The sequence below is a fragment of the Gymnoscopelus braueri genome, assembly GCF_963280865.1.
Source record: "Gymnoscopelus braueri genome assembly, chromosome: 11".
Taxonomy (NCBI): Eukaryota; Metazoa; Chordata; class Actinopteri; order Myctophiformes; family Myctophidae; genus Gymnoscopelus; species Gymnoscopelus braueri.
Window position 1 is genome coordinate 4638181 of NC_137613.1, and position 23042 is coordinate 4661222.

General features: G+C 40.9%; 1 protein-coding gene across 1 annotated transcript in view; it reads right to left on the reverse strand.

Moving 5' to 3' along the window:
* LOC308094995 (uncharacterized protein) overlaps positions 1–23042 on the reverse strand; it is a 793896-nt gene that overhangs the window by 686637 nt on the left and 84217 nt on the right. The window contains exons 6-7 of the mRNA XM_080441835.1: positions 4186–4299; positions 3657–3770 (exon numbers count right to left, since the gene is read on the reverse strand). Coding sequence (XP_080297961.1) covers positions 3657–3770; positions 4186–4299 — 228 coding nt within the window. The remainder of the gene's footprint in view (positions 1–3656; positions 3771–4185; positions 4300–23042) is intronic.

Below are 23042 nucleotides of genomic sequence, written 5' to 3' on the forward strand. Positions count from 1 at the left end.
AGGGGGGTCTCATAGACGTAGGGGGGTCTCATAGACGTAGGGGGGTCTTTAAAAGACATAGAGGGGTCTCATAGACATAGAGGGGTCTTTAAAAGACGTAAGGGGGTCTCATAGACGTAGAGGGGTCTCGTAGACGTAGAGGGGTCTTTAAAAGACGTAAGGGGGTCTCAGACGTAGAGGGGTCTTTAAAAGACGTAGAGGGGTCTCATAGACGTAGAGGGGTCTCATAGACGTAGAGGGGTATTTAAAAGACGTAAGGGGGTCTCAGACGTAGAGGGGTCTTTAAAAGACGTAGGGGGGTCTCATAGACGTAGAGGGGTCTTTAAAAGACGTAGAGGGGTCTTTAAAAGACGTAGGGGGGTCTCATAGACGTAGGGGGGTCTTTAAAAGACATAGGGAGGTCTCATAGACGTAGGGGGGTATCATAGACTTGGGGGGTCTCATAGACGTAGGGGGGTCTCATAGACGTAGGGGGGTCTTTAAAAGACGTAGGGGGGTCTCATAGACGTAGGGGGGTCTCATAGATGTAGGGGGGTCTCATAGACGTAGGGGGGTCTTTAAAAGACGTAGGGGGGTCTCATAGACGTAGGGGGGTCTTTAAAAGACGTAGGGGGGTCTCATAGACGTAGGGGGGTATCATAGACGTAGGGGGGTCTCATAGACGTAGGGGGGTATCATAGATGTAGGGGGGTCTCATAGACGTAGGCGGGTCTCATAGACGTAGGGGGGTCTCATAGACGTAGGGGGGTCTTTAAAAGACGTAGGGGGGTCTCATAGACGTAGGGGGGTCTCATAGACGTAGGGGGGTCTCATAGATGTAGGGGGGCTCATAGATGTAGGGGGTCTCATAGACGTAGGGGGGTCTCATAGACGTAGGGGGGTCTCATAGAGGTAGGGGGTAGGGTGGTCTCATAGACGTAGGGGGTCTCATAGACGTAGGGGGGTCTCATAGACGTAGGGGGGTCTCATAGAATTGGAGAAAAACATTTGTACCGCCGCGATAATCCAATGTATAGTTGTGGGCAGTTGAATGCAGCTTGTTTTCACCAAAAAGCAACAGAAAGCAGAGAAAATAGATTTTTATAAATCCTATAATACTAATCCAAACCAGCTCCATTTTGTTGTGATCACGTGATCTTTGACTGTGCTCTTCATCATCATCATCATGATTCACAGGGAACAGCGCCCTCTAGCGTAAACCATTGAAAACACCACACACTCATCAACTGGTCATTGGTGGTGTGAGCCTCGGGCCAACAGTGGCAGTGAATGAGTTAAGATTCTTCATAAGAAAATCCTAAGAGAAGTCTAGTCACATTCAGGACATGTTCTTAGAGAGCATAATGTTCATAATGGTGTTCTTATAAAGATGAATCCCATATCCTCTTAACTTGAAGGGTTGTGAAAGTTGATTATCATACGTAATCACACCACCAATCCTAATTAGCATCCTAATTAGCATAGGTAGACACACCACCAATCCTAGTTAGCATCCTAATTAGCATAGGTAGATGTTCCACCAATCACCTGACCTGCACACAGAAATGAAGTTGAGAGAATGAAGTCCAGAATGCCTCAACTAAAGTCTAAAGACGGTGGAACACCACACTCCAAACATAATAAATAAATACATACTTCTGTTTTCTTCAATTCTACAATATAGGATTTATTTAATAATATTTTTTATCATATCTTTAGAGCAGTGGTTCTCAAAGTAGGGTCTGAGGACCCGCATGGGCTCTTGAGAGAGTTCCAGGGGGTCTACAGCAAAACAAGGAACAGTTTAACCACTTTAACCCTATTTTATACTTTGTTTGGGATAGCTGATCTACAAGATCACAATGCATCCAATCACTATTTAATCAGCTATTTTCAAAACATTTAGTTAAATGTAGATTTTTTTTGGAAAATGCAAAAACTTCTGTTATGCAAGTCCCTCTGAGAATATATTTTAGATGGGGGTCTGCAGCCAAATGCATGTCAATGTGGGGGTCCTACCGTCCTTGACATGGAAATGTTTGAGAACCACTGTCATTGTCATTATGTTGAGTTTGTGTCAATAAAGATAGTCAGTGGCGTGTACGGCTTCTTAGACCTAGATAAGCAATAGGTCTGTTTGTGGCGGTGATGCATCACATACTTAAAGGAGTAGTTCACCCAAAAAAAAACGTATTTTCTATCAATTACACACCCCATGAAGACTTGAATTCATGGATATTTTTTAGTTTTTGTCGCATTCCTAAGCCAATAATTTGATAATTGACGGAAAGATGCTAATGTATCCAGTAGGAGACACAAATTTGGCACTTTGTGTCTCCTACCGGAGCCACCGCCGGTCAACATATTATTGGCTTAGGAATGTGACAAAAACTAAAAAATATCCATGAATTCAAGTCTTTATGGGGTGTGTAATCAATGGAAAAAAAGTCATTTTGGGGGTGAACTATCCCTTTAACCTATATACTTTAGGATATGTAGCCTAATTCCAGCTCACAGCTACAGCGATCACGCTGTTTCATGAGTTTTCTCTTAGTTACCATTCCTAACGGAGAACACTTTCCCTCCTCATATCTATGCCATAGAGTTATAATATATCAGATCTATGCTCTTCAGTGAGTCTGGACACATGGAGACAGACACTGGCTGCAGACAGCAGGCATAAACGTAACTTTGAAAAGTTAATCTATGTAAGGAAACAATGTTTACTCTGTCACTACCAGTGATTCTTTCTTTTTTTTTCAAAGTGAATGAACTGTGGGTATTTAACAACATGGATTGCTACTGGCCAGGTTTCTGGGAATATTTTCCTCTCGGACACACGTTCTGAGTTATAGGTCTATATTAGATTAATATTTCTGTCTCTAAGACAAATGAAGTGTACCTGTGAGGTATGAGTGGGATTGAAATGTTGTGTAAACAAAGCCAATCGATATTTAATATTTTATGTAATGGTATTTTTTCTCCCACTTATTTTTTCTGGTATTTTTTCTCCCACTTTCTCCCACCAAAGTGTTAAAATGTGTGGAGCCCCCGAAGGAGGACAATGGCCAATTCAATCGCAGGGAAAAAAAGGTCAATTTGATCTCCAGTCTGCTTGTGTCACGTGAGTGTTAAGCACCACTGTAGATTAAGTATGCATACATATTGTATTATATTTTTATATATTTCCATTTAGTCAAATGAAACAGACATCATCACACTTTGTTTCGGTACCATGTGACTTAACAACTGAACACCACATTGCTATTGGTGAGGATTTCACTGAGAAACGACACACACTGCAATTTAAATGAACGAAAACAGACTGACTTGTGTGTATTCCTACTGTACGTATGCAGACCTCACCAGAGTTAGAAGATTTAACAAAAAATGCTGTAAACTAACAGATAGATAGATAGATAGATAGATAGATAGATAGATAGATAGATAGATAGATAGATAGATAGATAGATAGATAGATAGATAGATAGATAGATAGAGGGCTTAACACCACATTGTGATTTGTACAAATTAATCGCCGAACTGCACACATACTATCTGGGATGCTACACCATTATGAAATGATGTCTTGTGCTTTAGTAATTAGCATGCACTTAGCATGGTATTGTGTTGTCATATCATAGTGTTGTGTGTATTGTATAGAAGGATTCACATACTTTGTGTGTGGAGGTCCAGGTTCATTACTGAAGTGAGGAACCAATCCTTTAGATCGGTCACTCTTCATAGACACACAGCTGGTTGTTGGAGAGTCTGGTCTGTGGTGAAGACTTCTGGAATCATACACATATTTTTACAATTGTCACATGGATAAAAAAGACCATGTGTTCAAGATTATTTATTGTAATATCCTATTATACAAGTATATACAATAATTAGATAGGTAGGTAGGTAGGTAGGTAGGTAGGTAGGTAGGTAGGTAGGTAGGTAGGTAGGTAGGTAGGTAGGTAGATAAATAGATATCTCATAGTTGGTTAAATTGATAGCACATGCACACAAGCAGTCAGTCAGTATAGTTCAGCTTCACCACTGAACACCACATTGTGATTTGTACAAATTAATTCCCAAACTGCACTCATACTGTCTGGGATGCTACACCATTATGAAATGATGTCTTGTGCTTTAGTAATTAGCATGATATCATGTTGTCATATCATAGTGTTCTTTGCTATAGAAGGATTCACATACTTTGTGTGTGGAGGTCCAGGTTCATTACTGAAGTGAGGAACCAATCCTTTAGATCGGTCACTCTTCATAGACATACAGCTGGGTGTTGGAGACTCTGGTCTGTGGTGAAGAATTCTGGAATCATACACATATTTTTACAATTATCTCATGGATAAAAAAGACCATATGTTCAAGATTTTTGGGCGGTGAAACCGCCCCTATATGTGAGGTTTGGATATTTGCACACCAAATCCTGCGCTGTGATTGGCCACAAATGTACCCCCCTAACCCTGCACCGTGATTGGCCAATCACAGTCTATTCAGGACTGTGATTGGCTAGGGAAACATGACACATGTGCATAGCCCTATAAATAGGACCATAACTTAAAAAAAAACATGATTTTTTATTGTTATGTCCTATTATAAAAGTATATAAAATAATTAGATAGATAGATAGATAGATAGATAGATAGATAGATGGACATGGACTTAACTTACTCTGTGGGGGTGTGTCCAGAGCTATGGTCCTATCTAGAGGACTCTAAAGGGCCTGTAGTGCCAGACAGGCACAACACCTACCGTCATGGGTTTGACAATCAGAGTATTAGGTGGTATCACCTTCAATAAATAGGTTGTGTCTGCATGGTGTGAGGTGCGTTCCCTTTTGTCTGAGATCAGAATGTTTTCTACAGCAAATTGAAATGAACTTTTCTACTTGGTAGCTGTGAAGTCAACTTGGGAAATCCTCACTGGAGATGAAAGGGTTAAAAAGGCGGGCTGATTGACAGAGTGGCAGCTGTCTGAAATCATTCCCCAATCACTAATCAGCGTCGCTACAATGTAAAGCACCGCACCTGAAAGAAGCTGTAAATCAAACCACAGAGAGAGAAGGAGGAGAATACTCCACAATCCTCCATTATCACAAATAAACAAGCGTGCGTCCAGCAGCAGCGACGCCGAGCTGAAAACATCAGAGTAGCATTGGTGCAGCCATAAAAAGCTGGAGAGGCAGCCGGTGAGAGACGAACTGTTTGTTTGTTTAAGAGTCATAAAACTTGCCATTTGTAGCGCACGTTACAACGTGCGTTCTAGTTCAATGTCATTTGTTTGTTTGATGTCCTCAAGTCAAAGCAACATGATTGTTGATTTAAAAACAAATGTGATTTGTTTATTGATATATATAGATTGATAAAAATGGTTGGAATGCGGCTAAAATTCAGTCTATTATATTTGCATTTCATATGAGACTGCATATGTTAAAAAACTGTTTAAAAAACCCAATTCGTAAAAAGACACTAAGAAAGTAAAAACAATATTCACAAGTGTTAAAAGATATATGTAAAGCATAGATAATTGCATTGTACTTAGGCCTACAGTAATTATTTCTTATTTTTCATTTAAGGTTTTTCACCTATACCTTACAACCTTACAACCTTACAACTACACAGGACAAGGCAAGAGGGATCTGGCAACCCTGACGTAGCCCCGACGGTAAGCGTGTTACGTCACTTCCTATACTGTCTGAGCTAGCGAGACGTGTATCGTTTAGCTGTGCAAGACGCTAACGTTGATATTATTGTATTATTGTGATTTAAACACACACTGCCACTGCTAACTACTACCCTATTTCTCTACTGTGTGGCAACTTTATCGCTGCTTGGGCTGATTGTCTAGCTAAGGGACTAACTTTGCCGTTGGTTGTTGGCTTTACAATTATCCTAGCTTTAGCTTTAGCTTAGCGGCTACCCTGGGCTGCTGGGCTATGGCTTCTCACTCCTTCCCCCCCCGGTTCCCGTCTCGCTCTCATCCTCTCTACTGTGCTGTTTGCCACATGTATAGTTACAACTCCGACGACTTTATTGGATGTACGGATGTATGTAACAAGTGCAGTGTGTTTGCAGCGCCGGGAGAGAGGCTCTGGCAGCTAGAGGAAACCATAGCTAGCGGTGCTCACTTTAGCCTAGCCTCTGCTCCCGTGAAACAGGGAACAGGGGGACATTACCAGTCACGGTCACCGATCGTGACTGATCATAGTCCCCACACGCACCAAGACGGTTGGGTGACTGCTCCTGGTCGTAAGCGTAGTAATAAACAAAAGCACACGGGACACCAACCACTTCACGTTTCAAACAGATTTTCCCCACTCGCTGCTACACCCGTTGAGTTTAGCAGTGAGACGTCAGCCCCACTCTGTGACACGCCCCCTCAGTGTGTCACTGAGAATACAACTCTGGTTATTGGTAGTTCTATAATGAGAAACGTGAAGTTAGTGACACCAGGGACCATAGTCGAATGCATCCCCGGGGCCAGAGCGGGCGACATCGAATCAGATTTTAAAATGCTGGCTAAAAGTAAACATAAACGTTATGATACAATTGTAATCCACTGCGGTGGCAATGACACACGACTTAAGAGATCAGAGATCACGAAGATAAATATTGAGTCTGTGTGCACATACGCAAAGACAATGTCGGACTCCGTAGTTTTCTCTGGTCCCCTGCCAAATATGATTGGTGATGAGATGTACAGCCGTATGTCTTCATTCAACCTCTGGTTATCAAGGTGGTGTCCAGATAATAACGTGGGCTTTATAAATCATTGGCAAACTTTCGAGGGGAAAACTGGTCTGATGGGGAGAGACTGCATACATCCAACTTGGGATGGTGCGGCGCTCATCTCTAGAAATATAGACGAGTTTATCAATAAACAATGACCACCCAGAGTTGGGACTAGGAAGCAGAGTTGCAGTCCTACACGCTTCTCTGTGCTTCCACCAGAGCAGCCACCTACCCTACAAATCAGAACAATTGAAACTACTCGACCCCCTAGGCATGTGAAACCAAGGGTTCGAGGAGCTGTGCATAAAAACTTGGCACATATCAAAATTAATGCAGTAGTGCCACAAAACAAAATTATTAAATGTGGACTCCTGAACATTAGATCTCTACGCTATAAAGGTGCATTGGTAAATGAAATCATATCAGACAACCATCTTGATCTACTTTGTCTTACCGAAACATGGCTGGGTGAGCAAGAATACGTCAGTCTAAATACAGCCACCCCACCAAGCCACACAAATGCTCATATTCCTCGAGACACCGGACAGATTGGAGGTGGAGTTGCAGCCATTTTCAACTCAAGCTTAATAGTCAGCCCCAGACCCAGGCTGACTTACAAAACGTTTGAAAGTCTGGTTCTCACTCTTTTGCACCCAAGCTGGAAATCATTACAGCCTTTATTATTTGTTACAGTGTACCGCCCTCCTGGGGCCTACACTGAATTTCTATCTGAATTCTCAGAGTTTCTATCACGCCTAGTCCTAGACTCTGATAGAATCATTTTGGCTGCCGACATGAACATCCACGTGGATGTAGTAACCGATAGCCTCAGTAAAGCGTTTATTACATTAATTGAGTCAATCGGTTTCTCTCAGTGTGTAGATAAACCTACTCACAAGTTCAACCATACCCTCAACCTTGTTTTGGTCTATGGTATTGAAATTGAACATCTCATAGTCTTCCCATATAATGAGAACCTCTCCGACCACTATTTAATAACCTTTGATTTTACATTAATTGATTACTCACCATTGGACAAAAATGTATTTGGTAGAAATCTATCCGATAGTGCTGTGGGCAAATTTAAGGAAGCAATACCATCAGCCATCAACTCAGTATATTCCAACACAATTGAAGATCTCTATACTTATAGCCCCTCTCAGGTCGATCACCTTGTTAATAGTGTGACAGGCTCCCTTCAGACAACGCTTGACTCTGTTGCTCCTTTAAGAAAGAGGGTAATAAAGAAACAGAGACTAGCCCCATGGTATAACTCTGGAACTAAAAATCTCAAGCGAACGTCACGTAAGCTTGAAAGGATATGGCGTTCAACCAAACAGAAAGAATCCTGTATAGCCTGGCAGAACAGCCTCAAAATATATAGGAAGGCTCTCTGCAATGCCAGAGCCACCTATTATTCATCTTTAATAGAGGAAAACTGTCAGGATATGCATTTCTGTGTCTTGTTTTGAAGTGTTTCTGGTTCTTATTTTGTAGTATTGTTCTAATTGTTTCCTGTCCGCCCCTGTAGTTCTGTACCTGCCTTGTCTAACCTGTCTTGTGATTTGTCTGTGTTTCCACTTGTGTCCTCTTAGTCCTCAAGCCTATCCCAGTGTTGATTGTCAGTTGAGTTCACCTGTGTCCTGTTATCCCTGTGTCTATTTAAACCCTGTGTTTCAGTGTGTTCCTTGTTAGTTCCTCATATGTCTACCTTGTGTGTTCAGTGTTATTTGCCTGCCTCGTTTTTGAGTTTATTAATAAATTGCTGGATTTGACCTGCCGCCTTCAGTGTCTGCATTTGGGTCCTCGTTCAACACTTAACGCTGACAGTAGGAACTAACCAAGTTTGGACCCAGCAGACAAGGTTTATTTTTAGTTTTTAGTTTTTTCATCATGCCGGTTTGGAGCAAGCCATTGAAGCATTCTAATGTGGCAGATATTCCACCTGCCACAGAGGATATTGACAACCTGGAAATAGACCCAGTTAATTCATTTGAAGATGAACTTTATGAAGCAACTTATTCTATATTGTGCTGTCAGGGTGAGTGGAGAAGGGCCGTGAGCCAAGAAATCAGACAAGCGGCTCTGTTTTTGGCTCGCTAGGAGGTTTCCTGTAAGCCCGAGCTGAGGTGTTTGTTGCCTCAGTGGGCTAAAGACTTCCTTAATACTCCTGACTCACAGTCTGCTAGCTTCCAGCAGTCTGCTTCCCAGCCTGCACTCCAGCCTACCAGTGACCAGCCTGAGCCCCAGTCTATCAGACTAGGGTTTGTGGGCCTCCAACCTGCCTTTTCTGACTCTGCACCTGCCTGTCCAGAGATGGCCCCAGTCCCGGACCCATGGGAGGGGTCTTACCTGCCCAGTTCCATGGGGAACTGTGGCCCCTCCAGGAAGAAGCGTGATCGGCGTTGCTCCCGACGCCGTCAGCACTTGCCGCTGCCCAGCGCCCTGGAGTCCTTGCTGCCCAGCGCCCTGGAGTCCTCGCTGCCCAGCACCCTGGAGTCATCGCTACCCAGTGTCCAGTGTGTGTCGCTGCCCAGCGTTCTCAAGGCTCCACTGCTGCCCAGCGCTACAGTGACTTCGCCCCCAGTCTTGCCTGAAGTCTCGTTGGCTGTTCCCGCCAACACCCTGCCTGTCCTGCCAGATTCCTCGTCGGCTGTCCCCGCCTGTGTCCTGCCTGTGTCCTCGCTGTCTGTCCTGCCTGTGTCCTCGTTGTCTGTCCTGCCTGTGTCCTCGTTGTCTGTCCAGCCTGTGTCCTTGTTGTCTGTCCCGCCTGTGTCCTCGCTGTCTGTCCTGCCTGTGTCCTCGTTGTCTGTCCTGCCTGTGTCCTCGTTGTCTGTCCAGCCTGTGTCCTTGTTGTCTGTCCCGCCTGTGTCCTCGCTGTCTGTCCTGCCTGTGTCCTCGTTGCCTGTCCCGCCCGTGTCCGTGTTGTCTGTCCCGCCAGGTTCCTCGTCGGCTGTCGTCGGCTGTCTCCCGCCTGTGTCCTCGTCGTCTGTCCCCGCCTGTGCCCTGCCTGCGTCCTCATCGGCTGTCCACACCTGTGTCCCGCCTGTGTCCTCATCGCCTGTCCCCGCCTATGCCCTGTCTGTGTCCGCATCGGCTGTCTACACCTGTGTCCCGTCTGTGTCCTCGTCGGCTGTCCCGGCCGACGCCCCGCCTGTGTCCTCGTTGGCTCTCCCCGCCGACGTCCTGTCGAAGTGCTCGTCGGCTGCCCCCGCCGACGTCTCACCTGAACCCCTGTCGGCTGCCCCCGCCGACGTCTCAAGTAGTAGTAGAGGGCACTTCGGTGGCTAAATGCTAAGCTAACAACATGCTAACATGCTAATTGTGTTAGCATCCGCCATTTTGTTTTAGTGACGTCATCATTAGGGGGCGTGTCCAAGCATGCCCGGACATGTCTGACCCCCCTGCTGTGTGGAGGGGGGGAGTGGAGGGGTGGGTTTGGCGCCCCCTGCTGGGAAGGGGAGGAAGTAGCTAGGAGGGGGTTAATGTGTATTCAATTACTGTGTCTAAGTGGGTGTGTCCCAGACAGGGTAACGTGTATTCAAAGGTGAAGGGAGTGGGGGGTGTAGGGGGATGTGGCAGGAGGGTAACCTAGACAGTGATAATTGAATACACTCAAAAAGGCTAGTGGGGTTTTTGTTTTGTTTTATTCTTAAAGAATAAGAATTGTTATTCTTTGATCAAATGATTGCGTGTAGTTGACTGCTGCAATGCTCCTTGAGATTAACAGGCTTCAAGTGGTTGTTTAAAAGGTAACTTTGATTGACCTAGGTCACATTATAGTCTTATTTCAGAAAAATCACTCTTTTATAAATTACTCTTAAAGGGTATAATAACTTTAATACCTATAATGACTTTAGAACATATGCCGTAGCAGGGTTTTTTTCTTACAGTATTCCTTACTCCCCTGTAGTTAAACTGGGGATCATGCAAAGGAATCAAGGTAAATTAAGAGTTTAACAGGCTGAATCCCACTCTTTAGTCTAGTCTTTTCACACACGGTTTGATTAAAATATGTATTATTTTTTTATTTTTTAAAGCTACGGTAGCTAAACCTTAATGTGACACAAGACAACCCTAACCAATAACACCATAATAAACATTTATAACTTTTTTTGAACTACACACATAGCTTTAGAAAACAAGTGCATGCTGGGTAATTATTTTTAGCCAATGGCTGAGCTTCGATGTGGGTGAATATCTCTGATTAACGTTTGCCTGTAGTTGACTGCTACAATGTTACTGTTACTTGAGATTAACAGGCTAGACTGTAATAGTATACAAAGGTATCTTAATTGATTTAGGACACATTAGTCTTATTTCAGAAAATCATTCTTTTATACATTATTCTTAAATGATATAATAATTAACAAAATGTATTATGTTTTATTAACTATAATGGCTTTGGAACATATATTTTTATTACAGTATTCCTTATACAAATGCAGTTTGCCATCCCAGAGGAAATCAAATGCGAAGTAAAACAGGGTACATTGAGCGGTTAACAGGCTGTGTACCACTCTTTAGTCTCTAGCCTTTTCACCACTGGTTTAAAAATAAAAAATGTTTTTTTTTAAAGTTTAGTTTAGCTAAACCTTTTAAGATGTGACACAATACAACCCTAACAATAACACCATAGTAAACATTAATAACTTTTTTTACTACATACAGAGCCATAGAGAGCAAGTATTTAAAAAATACCCCCAGTGCATGCTGGGTAATTATTTTTAGCCAATGAGAGGGGGGCCCTAGTGACATAGATGACGGGGGGAAGGAAGACAGCCACTCACTACTATGTTAACTTACATATATTTTATGAACATAGTTGATGATAGCTGTTGATTGTTGGATGTGACACAAAGACAACCCTAACAATATCACCATATTAAACTTTTTTTTTTGTACAAGTGGAGTACAACTTGATATGATTAATGTAATGACAGGACTCAGGTTGCACTTTAAAAGGGAGACAGGCTGGCTAGGGGCTGTAGTCTCTAACCTTTTCACCGCTGGTTTAAAAATAAAAAACTTTTTTTTGAAAGTTTAGGTTAGCTAAAGCTTTTAAGATGTTACACAAGACAACACTGAACAACATCATACAAAAACATGTTCTAACTTAGTACTGCATATACAGCCATAGAATGCAAGTATTCAAAAATTACCGCAGTGCATGCTGGGTAATTATTTTTAACCAATAGCTGAGCTTCGATGTGGGTGATCCATCTTTGAGACCATTCACAGTAACGGTTTCACTTTCGTTGTTTTAAAACACTTTTTATGTCTTACTACTAATCAAAAGGGTAGATTAACTTACTGACCCCAGCCAATATATATTTTCTAACTAACTTACTGCAGCTTTTAAGATGTTGCACAAGGCAACCTTAACCAACATCATACAAAAACATGTTGTAACTTGATACTGCATACATAGCTTTAGTAAACAAGGATGTCAGATCATCCTGCAATGCATGCTGGGTAATTATTTTTTAACCAATGGGAGGATCAGTAAAACACTGAGTGCATTGGATCGTAGTTTCTCACCAGCCTGCCAGGTAAGTATAACTTCCTCACGCTATTCGTGGAGGGAAGCACCCACCCACGTACAAGTCACACTTACGGTTACGATACAACACGCTCAATCACACACTACTATGTTAACGTACACACATTTTATGGACTAGTTGATCAGTTATTTTAGAAACATTTTGAAAATAATGTGTCACCCACCTCTTTTCCAGGACAAAAGTGTGGTTATTTACGCACTTTTAAAAGCTTCATGTTTTATCTGTCTTATGTCTTGTTTAGTGTTTTTATGTGTTTTTGAATACTTTTATTAATAGTATGCAGAGACAAGCACAGGGGTGTACCGTATTGTGTTCATTCTATTGAACATGTAATATGTTCTCCCAATAGGTCAAATATTTTGTATTATGTACATGTTTCCAAATAACATTTCTTGAAACTAAGATCTGTATTACTTATTGTAAGTCACTGATTTTGTTAAATACTATTAGTTTACCCTAGATTGTTTTAAACTAAGTATATTTATATTATATAATGTGTGATAAATTGATGATTTAAACTGGAAATTAGTTCTTGAGCTATTAATGCGTTTTTTTTTAACATATTAATCTCAGGGGAAGGTTAGCCAGGATTAAAATTAACCTGTAAACGGATGACAGGCTGCTCATTATTCAGCCATGTACTCTTTTAATCCACGGTTTTCAAAAATCTAAATTATAATTTTGAAGTCTAGGTTAGATAAAGCTTAATGTTACACCAAACACCTCCTAATAAATATATATTTTAAAACTAACTTATTTACTGTATACATAGCCTTAGAAAAAACAATTATTTAGTGTCACCCCAATGCATGATGGGTAATTACACCCCTCACATACATGGACCAATGAGAGAAGGCGGGGTTTTGAATGTATGTTGATTTGGGCCCCAATAGTGGATATCTGAGTACTCATTCCTATTTATTAGTTGTTAAGAAGACATTTTATCAAGCTGACTAACCCTTATAACTAGGGTGTATAAAACTACAATACATCTTCCTCAACAGTGAAAGAAAACTCTGAGAAAATGAATGATTGGGGAATATACCACAAAGCGATTATAGTGGGCATAATATCATTGCTGTACGTGTATTCATGAAACAGCTAAATTTGGTCACATTTCGATTTTTATCATCCGCAACGTAATAGATCTTCTGTAAAGCTCCTTTTCATCATGACACCGTGAACATCGATGAATAGATTATATGGCATACACAGTTTTTATTTACATGATTATTATTAAAAACATATACCATTATCAATTATATTCATATACAACAAACATGAGGTTTCATCTAAATCAATCATTCTCTGTATAACATACACAACATTACGCATAGACCAATCATGTATACCTTGCTGATACTTTAAGACGCACATATCAATGATATACGTACACAGGACCATCACATGACATACTCCTTTTGAGTCTCCTTGTTTTTCATCATAAAAACTATCAACTACGGCCCTCACGTTTCTATCATTAATGACACGCCGCTTATGACCATGGTACCTTGATATTAGCTCTTTATATGTAGTATTCCTAGTTTTTACATAATGATATGACTTAAATATCATATCCCTCTGGTGGGTATACAATCTCACCAGGCTTTGTATATTGATCAATTACAGTATTCACAAGGGTTATAAGTCTATTGTAAATAGAACCCTCAATACTAGATGTCACCCCCATTGTAATGAATATCAGTATGGTGATCTAGGTGGCCTCTTTATTCTCTGTATTCGGCAATGCCTCGCTGTCCTCCAGAGTGTACAGGAATGACAAATACTGTTGTGCATGGGTCTGTCCGTATTCCTTTATCCACGTGATGACTGTATCGTCCTCTAAATAAGATTCAGTATAATCCACTGCATTGTCTGTAGGATCACACAACTCAGGAGTGTATCGTCCTAGGTATGAAATGAAAAGTCAGTATAGAAATAAAACCTATGGCTTGTTTCCATCCTTTGTATTCAACTCATAGAATAAAGACTGACCCCGACGGGATTTGAACCCGCAACTTTCTGATCTGGAGTCAGACGCGCTACCGTTATGCCACAGAGTCCTTATAAATTAAGTTTTACTCACCAACATTTTCTTGCTATATCATATCATGCTTTAATAGAAAAGTGAATACCACTTCAACCAACATGGATAGTATTAGTAATGATAAATAATAATATCACAAAAATGTCATCCGTTCTCCTTAGCTTGGAGCGTAAAGATCGCTTTTCCTTCATTGAGTGGGCATGTATGGACATGTCTGAGTCTTGTATCAAGCCTGAGCCAAACAGAGGTCTGCAGGGCGGATTGGAGGTGTGTCAGGGGAGTCACTTTAACCTATTGTGACCATTCAGGCCTATGCATTGGTAAAGGGGCCCCCCACGTCACTGAGGGAGTGGTCCTACAAAACGTATATAGGCAGCTCTTTGCAAGAGCTGCTAGGAAGAGAAAACTTCTCTAACTAGAGCTGAAAGTTAACCCGAAAAACACCCTCGCCTGGACATCCTAAGAAAAATATCTTTAAAGTCAATTTCTAACATTGGACTACACTTCATGTTCGCTGTTGAGTGGATACGCCGTGCTGCGTGGACGACAAACAGGGACCTTTTTACAGCTATTCTGGTGGACTGATTTTTGACGGTTCGCCTGACTAAAAACTCTCCTCTCTGGTCCTTTTCTATTAAGAAAACTCAGAAAGCCTAGACCTAGAGAGACGATAGCTGGAAAAAAAGAAGAAGAAGAAGATGTACTCTACCCACTTGATTTATGAGGCCGAGGATGAAAAGATATGGCAACTGTCTAATGATCGAAAATTGCGGTGCTATTTTTCACCATCCGCCCGTTTTCCATTTGTTGAACTGTATACAATGGAAGAGGGTGAAGTATTCTTTGAAGAAGGATTGCATCATGTTAGAGTTTATGCATCTGAATTTGAAAGATTGAAGACTGCCATTATGGATTTCACTGATTATCTGCTCTGGGGGAGATGGGCCACCGATGACTACATCAAACCATCAGATATGGTGAAAGTGGACAAGACAATCCCTACCCGTTTATCCGAGGGTGAAGCCTTCCTTATTGACTGTTCAAGGACATATTTATGGCTATTGGTGAGATTCCAGTCTCAGGGCCCTACTCGCGAAATACCTAAAACTGTAATGGAGAAAGAAAAGTATTTTCCAATACGCCTAGCCTTTCACGCAGGGGATTTCTGGCTGCTACGGGATGTGATGAAATTAATCAGTGTTTTTTTCGTCAAAGCAAAAGAGAATCGAAAGATGGCCCTGTTGGAGGAACGCCTTAGTGGATTCAATCGTATAGTGCCCAGTCTCTCTGCAAAGAAACCGAGACGTGTAAATCTGAATAAACCGTGTCTCTTTCATTTCCACACTATAGACAATACCCTGTCTGGCGCAATAGAGTACGCAATGGACAAACCAGCTGGAGCAACTCTGTTCTCAATGGACAACTGTAATACTGCAAAACCTGTATATGTAAAACCCACAAAGCCATGATTCATTATGATGTTTGTGGTGTTTAAGTGTAACATATTCATGTTTAAAAAAAACAAATGTGTAACATGATGTGTGTGTGTATGTGTGTGTGTGTGTGTGTATGTGTGTGTGTGTGTGTGTGTGTGTGTAATATATCCATGTGTTTCTTGTGAAAAAAAATAATATATCAAACACCTCAAATCTTTTTCATAGCTAATGTGCTCAATTCAATTCAAAATGATTTTGTTTACTATATTATTTGATATAGTTATATGATATAAAGTCCTGTAATGCTAGCTGAAAATGACAAGATTCATATTCGATATAATAGCTCTAATAAAATATATAAACGGTCAGCTAATCTAGAAGTATGATGATGTTACTTCTAACTTATAGCAACCTCCAGTTTTACCTGATGATAGTCTCCACATGGATTGGTCTCCGCATAGGAATACCAGTGTGTAGGTCTTAGTAATACCAATAGACAGTAATTACTGGACAATTGTCCTGTAAATCAGTGAGTCTGATTCTGAGTCAAAGTAGCAACTATTATATCCACCCCACCCTCCTACACTCTAATGGAGCTCCTCCTCCCCACCCTATTACACAATATAAGACACTCTCGATTTTCCTTATTCAAAAACATGGAGGGATCTGCTGAAAGAACAACCCAAAAAACTCCTTCAGTGTACGCTGTAGCATACGACCCATGGGATGTCTCACCCTATGAATGTTACCGAGGCGATGAATACTATTCACCTCCACCATCACCTGTGTTTTTCCATGATATACCTTTCTCCTCTCCATTGAATTTGTCTCTGACTCTGTATCAGCCTGATGGACTGTGCAGTACATGCTTTCTGATGACTATAAAAGTATGCATCGTCAGGCTACTGGATTTGGTAATAACTGATCAGATGAAAGAAGCCTGCTATGGTTGTCAAACAGACCATCCTAGCCAGACCCAACATCGATGTCTCGACCCACCACCAAAATATTATGTCTTCAACCATTTTAAAGAATTGATGAAAAGACTGTGGAATGACAGGTTTCTATCAGGAATCATACACGTACTGGAATCTCAAAGGTTTGTTGCTATACCATCCAGAGTGCAGGGGATCTGTGAAGCTTATCTTAATGACCTAAAGATGGCGGATGACATTCGGGTAAAAAATCAAAGAGGCCGCTAATACTGATCATGTGATGGGTGGATACAAAGCAAAACGCAATATGCTGAACGATCTCGCTACATTTTGGAGAAACTCGTCAGCAGCAGAACCAGGTTCTGACACAGGTAATTAATTGAGAAAATAACTAATCCTAAATAGTTTGATACAAATATATTGGTAGTTTTACAATGTGTGATGTATTTGCGTTTCAAGTTTTTTTTAAAGCTTTTCTCTTCTCCATCACCTCCTCGCCAGTGTTTTTGATACCCTCTCCAGTGGATTCAACCCTGACTATGGATCAACCGGATGGACTGTGCGGAGTGGTCTTTCTGGATATTATAAAAACATGTATTGATAAGCTGTTAACTGTCGTACTAAGTAATCAGACGGATCTTAAAGTCAGTTACTGTTTTACCCCAGGGGTAACCTATGGACATGCCCTATACCCGGTGCCACGTTACTATGTCTTCAATCATTTTAAAGAATTTATTGAAATGCTATGGACTGAACGATTTCTTTCAGGAATCATGCATGTGCTGGAAACTCGGGGCATTGTTACTACAGAATCCAGAGTGCAAGGAGTGTGTGAAGTTATTTTAAATGAGCTGAGGCTAGATATCACAGCTGATACTCTGGGATATGATCAGCGTCATAATATAATGAACAAACTTGTTCCGTTCTGGAGAAACTCACCACCTAGAGTACCATGGTCAGTGCTATAGAATTATTAGATTTTCATAGATCATCATTATTTGTGTAGTTTAGCAGATATTATTGAACATATATTCTTGAACATGTAATCACAATAAAATGTTTAAAAAAGTATATGCTTTTTCCATGAAATAGTCATCTTTTATTTTGTTGGTTATTTGTAACATCTTTTTGAAAGCCCCTATGTGTAACTTACAACTTACAAAGCACAATTTAATTGATACTTTAGTCAGACAATTGATGGTGTTCTTCATAAGGTAGCTTTTTAGCTAGATTGTGTACCCTTAAAGAAATAATAACAGACATGTTGTAATGAATGTTTTTTTATTTTCAATACATCAAGTCAGTAGTTAGTAGTTACTATCACTATTCCTGTTCATGATTTGGAAAAGTGTGTGTGTGTGTATATATATATATATATATATATATATATATATATATATATATATATATATATATATATATATATATATATATATATAAGACTAAATAATCTATCACCTAAAGCAAAATAGGTTTTAAATACATTAGACATGTAGAGTTATTTACTGAATAAATAAATAAAAAGTCTAAAATAAAACAATGAGCAGTAGTCTAGCTACTATACAACCCTTTGGCATGACATGCATGTATCTCCATCCAGCTCAGTTGGTAGGAAAGTAGCAGAATTTAACACATTACATCTTTTTAAAGTGACATGTGGCAAATTCAGATAATAATTGCCCCTCAGAGTAGAAGAGAAGTCTTCGACTTTGTCAGTCAGATGAGGTGTCTTTGGACGCAAAAGAATATAGGCAACAGCCTCATGGACCAATACAGTCAATGGACGAATTTGAGGCTAACGAATTAGTAACCTCATGGGTCCAAGTCACAATGTCATTTGTAACTTGTCCTGTCCTATATACAATGTCAAACAATGTTTGAGTTAATTCTGCATACTCACTAATCCATCATCTCCTTCATCTTCTTCATCCGTCTACGGTTGAATACAATGACGGCATAACTAACATCCTGTACCAGCATACAACCGTTATCAGCTAAGGGAACGTAAAGTACGTCCATCTGTCTTTTCATGCCAAGCTTTAGCATTTGATGACCTGTAAGGGATCCACCACGCTCCATCTCATAATCAGACATGGTCACTTTCCTCTATCTAGCCACCTCTCGTGCCCTATCAGCTATCCTCATCTCCTCTTCTTCCTCCTTCAACCGTGCTTCCTCCTCTTCCTCCTCTGACTCGTGACCCATCATTTGGATAGCCCGCATCTCACTCCCTCTACGTAACATCTCCATTCGCCCCTGCTCGTACTTTTCTGCTATACGGTCCCACTCCCTCGCTGCATTTTTGATATCTTTTACAGAAACTCTATGTTCAGGTTCTCTTCTATAACATAGCATATGCTCCAGACCTTTGGGGATGATAAATTGTTCACGAGCGAGGGTGCCAAGCTCCTCAGAACTTGATGGGGAGGGATGAGGTGGGGGGAGAGGGGTGGATGATGATGAGCGCTGAGACGAAGATAAATCTAAAGGTTCAACGTCGCTCAAACCGGTCTCCTCTTCGTCAGGCATCTCCTCTGAGGAGGGTGACGACTTGGTCACAATTGTACGGTTCTGGCCCCGTAGATTCATGGCATAGTCATGATTCTGCAGAATGTTTGTGTCATCGTTAACGCTCCCTGATGTGTAGAAGCCAGCGGAACGTATTGCATCTTCATCCGGTGGTGTCACAAAATGATCCTTAGAGATCTTGAGGGAGTGCACAGAGAGAGGATCTATCGTGTGGGGAGAAAATAAGCAAAAAACAAAACAAGACAACTATTAGATCAAATTGGATGGAATATCTCATGCGCAATATATACACACAAATACTATGATTATGTAGTATTTTATTTTACTATATTTAATAATTAATTTGATCAACTCTTTGCCACATTCATTTACATTGAAAGTGATCTGATTGATGATCTGATTACACACATGTAATAGACATAGAAATAAGAAATTAAACACTTACCCAATACAGAGGCCATAGCGAATATGTAGGAAATGGAAATAAAATTAACACTAGGTAGATTAGGACAGGTAACACAACGTTGCGTGATACTGCTAGGTCCAAAAATCAGTCCACCAGAATAGCTGTAAAAAGGTCCCTGTTTGTCGTCCCCGCAGCACGGCGTATCCACTCAACAGCGAACATGAAGTGTAGTCCAATGTTAGAAATTTACTTTAAAGATATTTTTCTTAGGATGTCCAAGTGGGGGTGTTTTTCGGGTTAAGTTTCAGCTCTAGTTAGAGAAGTTTTCTCTTCCTAGCAGCTCTTGCAAAGAGCTGCCTATATACGTTTTGTAGGACCACTCCCTCAGTGACGTGGGGGGCCCCTTTACCAATGCATAGGCCTTAATGGTCACAATAGGTTAAAGTGACTCCCCTGACACACCTCCAATCCGCCCTGCAGACCTCTGTTTGGCTCAGGCTTGATACAAGACTCAGACATGTCCATACATGCCCACTCAATGAAGAAAAAACGATCTTTACGCTCCAAGCTAAGGAGAACGGCTGGCTGATCTCCAACAGACATTACGAAATTTACATTTTTGTGATATTATTATTTATCATTACTAATACTATCCATGTTGGTTGAAGTGGTATTCACTTTTCTATTAAAGCATGATATGACATAGCCAAGAAATGTTGGTGAGTAAAACTTAATTTATAAGGACTCTGTGGCATAACGGTAGCACGTCTGACTCCAGATCAGAAGGTTGCGGGTTCAAATCCCGTCGGGGTCAGTCTTTATTCTATGAGTTGAATACAAAGGACCCCAATGGAAACAAGCCATAGGTTTTATTTCTATACTGACTTTTCATTTCATACCTAGGACGATGCACTCCTGAGTTGTGTGATCCTACAGACAATACAGTGGATTATGCTGAATCTTATTTAGAGGACGATACAGTCATCACATGGATAAAGGAATACGGACAGACCCAAGCACAACAGTATTTGTCATTCCTGTACACTCTGGAGGACAGCAAGGTATTGCCGAATACAGAGAATAAAGAGGCCACCTAGATCACCATACTGATATTCATTACAATGGGGGTGACATCTAGTATTGAGGGTTCTATTTACAATAGACTTATAACCCTTGTGAATACTGTAATTGATCAATATACAAAGCCTGGCGAGATTGTATACCCACCAGAGGGATATGATATTTTTAGAAGTCATATTCATTATGTAAAAACTAGGAATACTACATATAAAGAGCTAATATCAGGGTACCATGGTCATAAGAGGCGTGTCATTAATGATAGAAACGTGAGGGCCGTAGTTGATAGTTTTTATGATGAAAAACAAGGAGACTCAAAAGGAGTATGTCATGTGATGGTCCTGTGTACGTATATCATTGATATGTGCGTCTTAAAGTATCAGCAAGGTATACATGATTGGTCTATGCGTAATGTTGTGTATGTTATACAGAGAATGATTGATTTAGATGAAACCTCATGTTTGTTGTATATGAATATAATTGATAATGGTATATGTTTTTAATAATAATCATGTAAATAAAAACTGTGTATGCCATATAATCTATTCATCGATGTTCACGGTGTCATGATGAAAAGGACCTTTACAGAAGATCTATTACTTTGCGGATGATACAAATTGAAATGTGACCAAATTTAGCTGTTTCATTAATACACGTACAGCAATGATATTATCCCCACTATAATTGCTTTGTGGTATATTCCCCAATCATTCATTTTCTCAGAGTTTTATTTCACTGTTGAGGAAAATGTATTGTAGTTTTATACACCCTAGTTATAAGGGTTAGTCAGCTTGATAAAATGTCTTCTTAACAACTAGTAAATAGGAATGAGTACTCAGATATCCACTATTGGGGCCCAAATTAACATACATTCAAAACCCCGCCTTCTCTCATTGGTCCATGTATGTGAGGGGTGTAATTACCCATCATGCATTGGGGTGACACTAAATAATTGTTTTTCTAAGGCTATGTATACAGTAAATAAGTTAGTTTGAAAATATATATTTATTAGGAGATGTTTGGTCTAACATTAAGCTTTATCTAACCTAGACTTCAAAATTATAATTTAGATTTTTGAAAACCGTGGATTAAAAGAGTACATGGCTGAGTAATGAGCAGCCTGTCATCTGTTAAAAGGGTAACTTTAATCCTAGCTAACCTTCCCCTGAGATTAATATGTTAAAAAACACATTAAAAGCTCAATAACTCATTTCCAGTTTAAATCATCAATGTATCACACATTGTATAATATCAATATACTTAGTTTAAACAATCTAGGATAAACTAATAGTATTGAACAAAATCAGTGACTTACAATAAGTAATACAAATCTTAGTTTCAATAAATGTTATTTGGAAACATGTACATAATGCAAAATATTTGACCTATTGGGAGAACATATTACATGTTCAATAGAATGAACACAATACGGTACAACCCTGTGCTTGTCTCTGCAAACTGTTAATAAAGTATTCAAAAACACATAAAACACTAAACATGACATAAGACAGACAAAACATGAAGCTTTTTAAAAGTGCGTAAATAACCACACTTTTGTCCTGGAAAAGAAGTGGGTGACACATTATTTTCTAAATGTTTCTAAAATAGCTGATCAACTAGTTCATGCCCCCGCTGACGTCTTGCCTGAATCCCCGTCGGCTGCCCCCGCCGACGCCTTGCCAGCACCCTCGTCATCTGGCAATCTGTCAGAGCCTTCGCCAAATGTCTCTGCTGACACCCCTGTTGAACTTTGTGTACTGTGCCCTGTCGTCACCGCCGATGCTGCCCAAGCACTCCTGCTGCCGGACCCCGGGCCTGACTTCCAGTTGTCAGAGCCTGGGCTTGCACTACAGCAGCAGGATCTCGGGCCTGCACTCCAGCAGCTGGCCCCTAGGCTGGCAGGTCAGCCGGTGGACCCCGAGATTGCTCTTCAGCCTTTGCCCCCATGTTTCCTAGATTCCTCGTGTCCCAGTCCCCTTGGGTCCTTGTCTCCATTACCCAGACCTAACGCAGTTCCGGGTCTCCGTACTAGTCCTGTCCACAGTTCCTTTACTGTCTCTAGCCTTGTTCCCAGCCACGTTCGTAGCCCCGTCCCTAGGCCTGTACCTAGCCAGCCTATTCCTTCTGTTTCCCAGCATAGCTCCCCTGTCTGGTCTGTCAGACCTCCTGTATCCCAGGTCACTCGCACCCCCAGTTCTCCTTTTTTCAGCCCTTCTGTTTCTCATGCCCTTAATTCCCCATTTCTCCAGTCTGTTAAGTCCCCCGAGTTCCACTCTGGAACACCCCGCCCTCTGGCCAGGGGTGTAGTTGGTCCACCAACCACCCC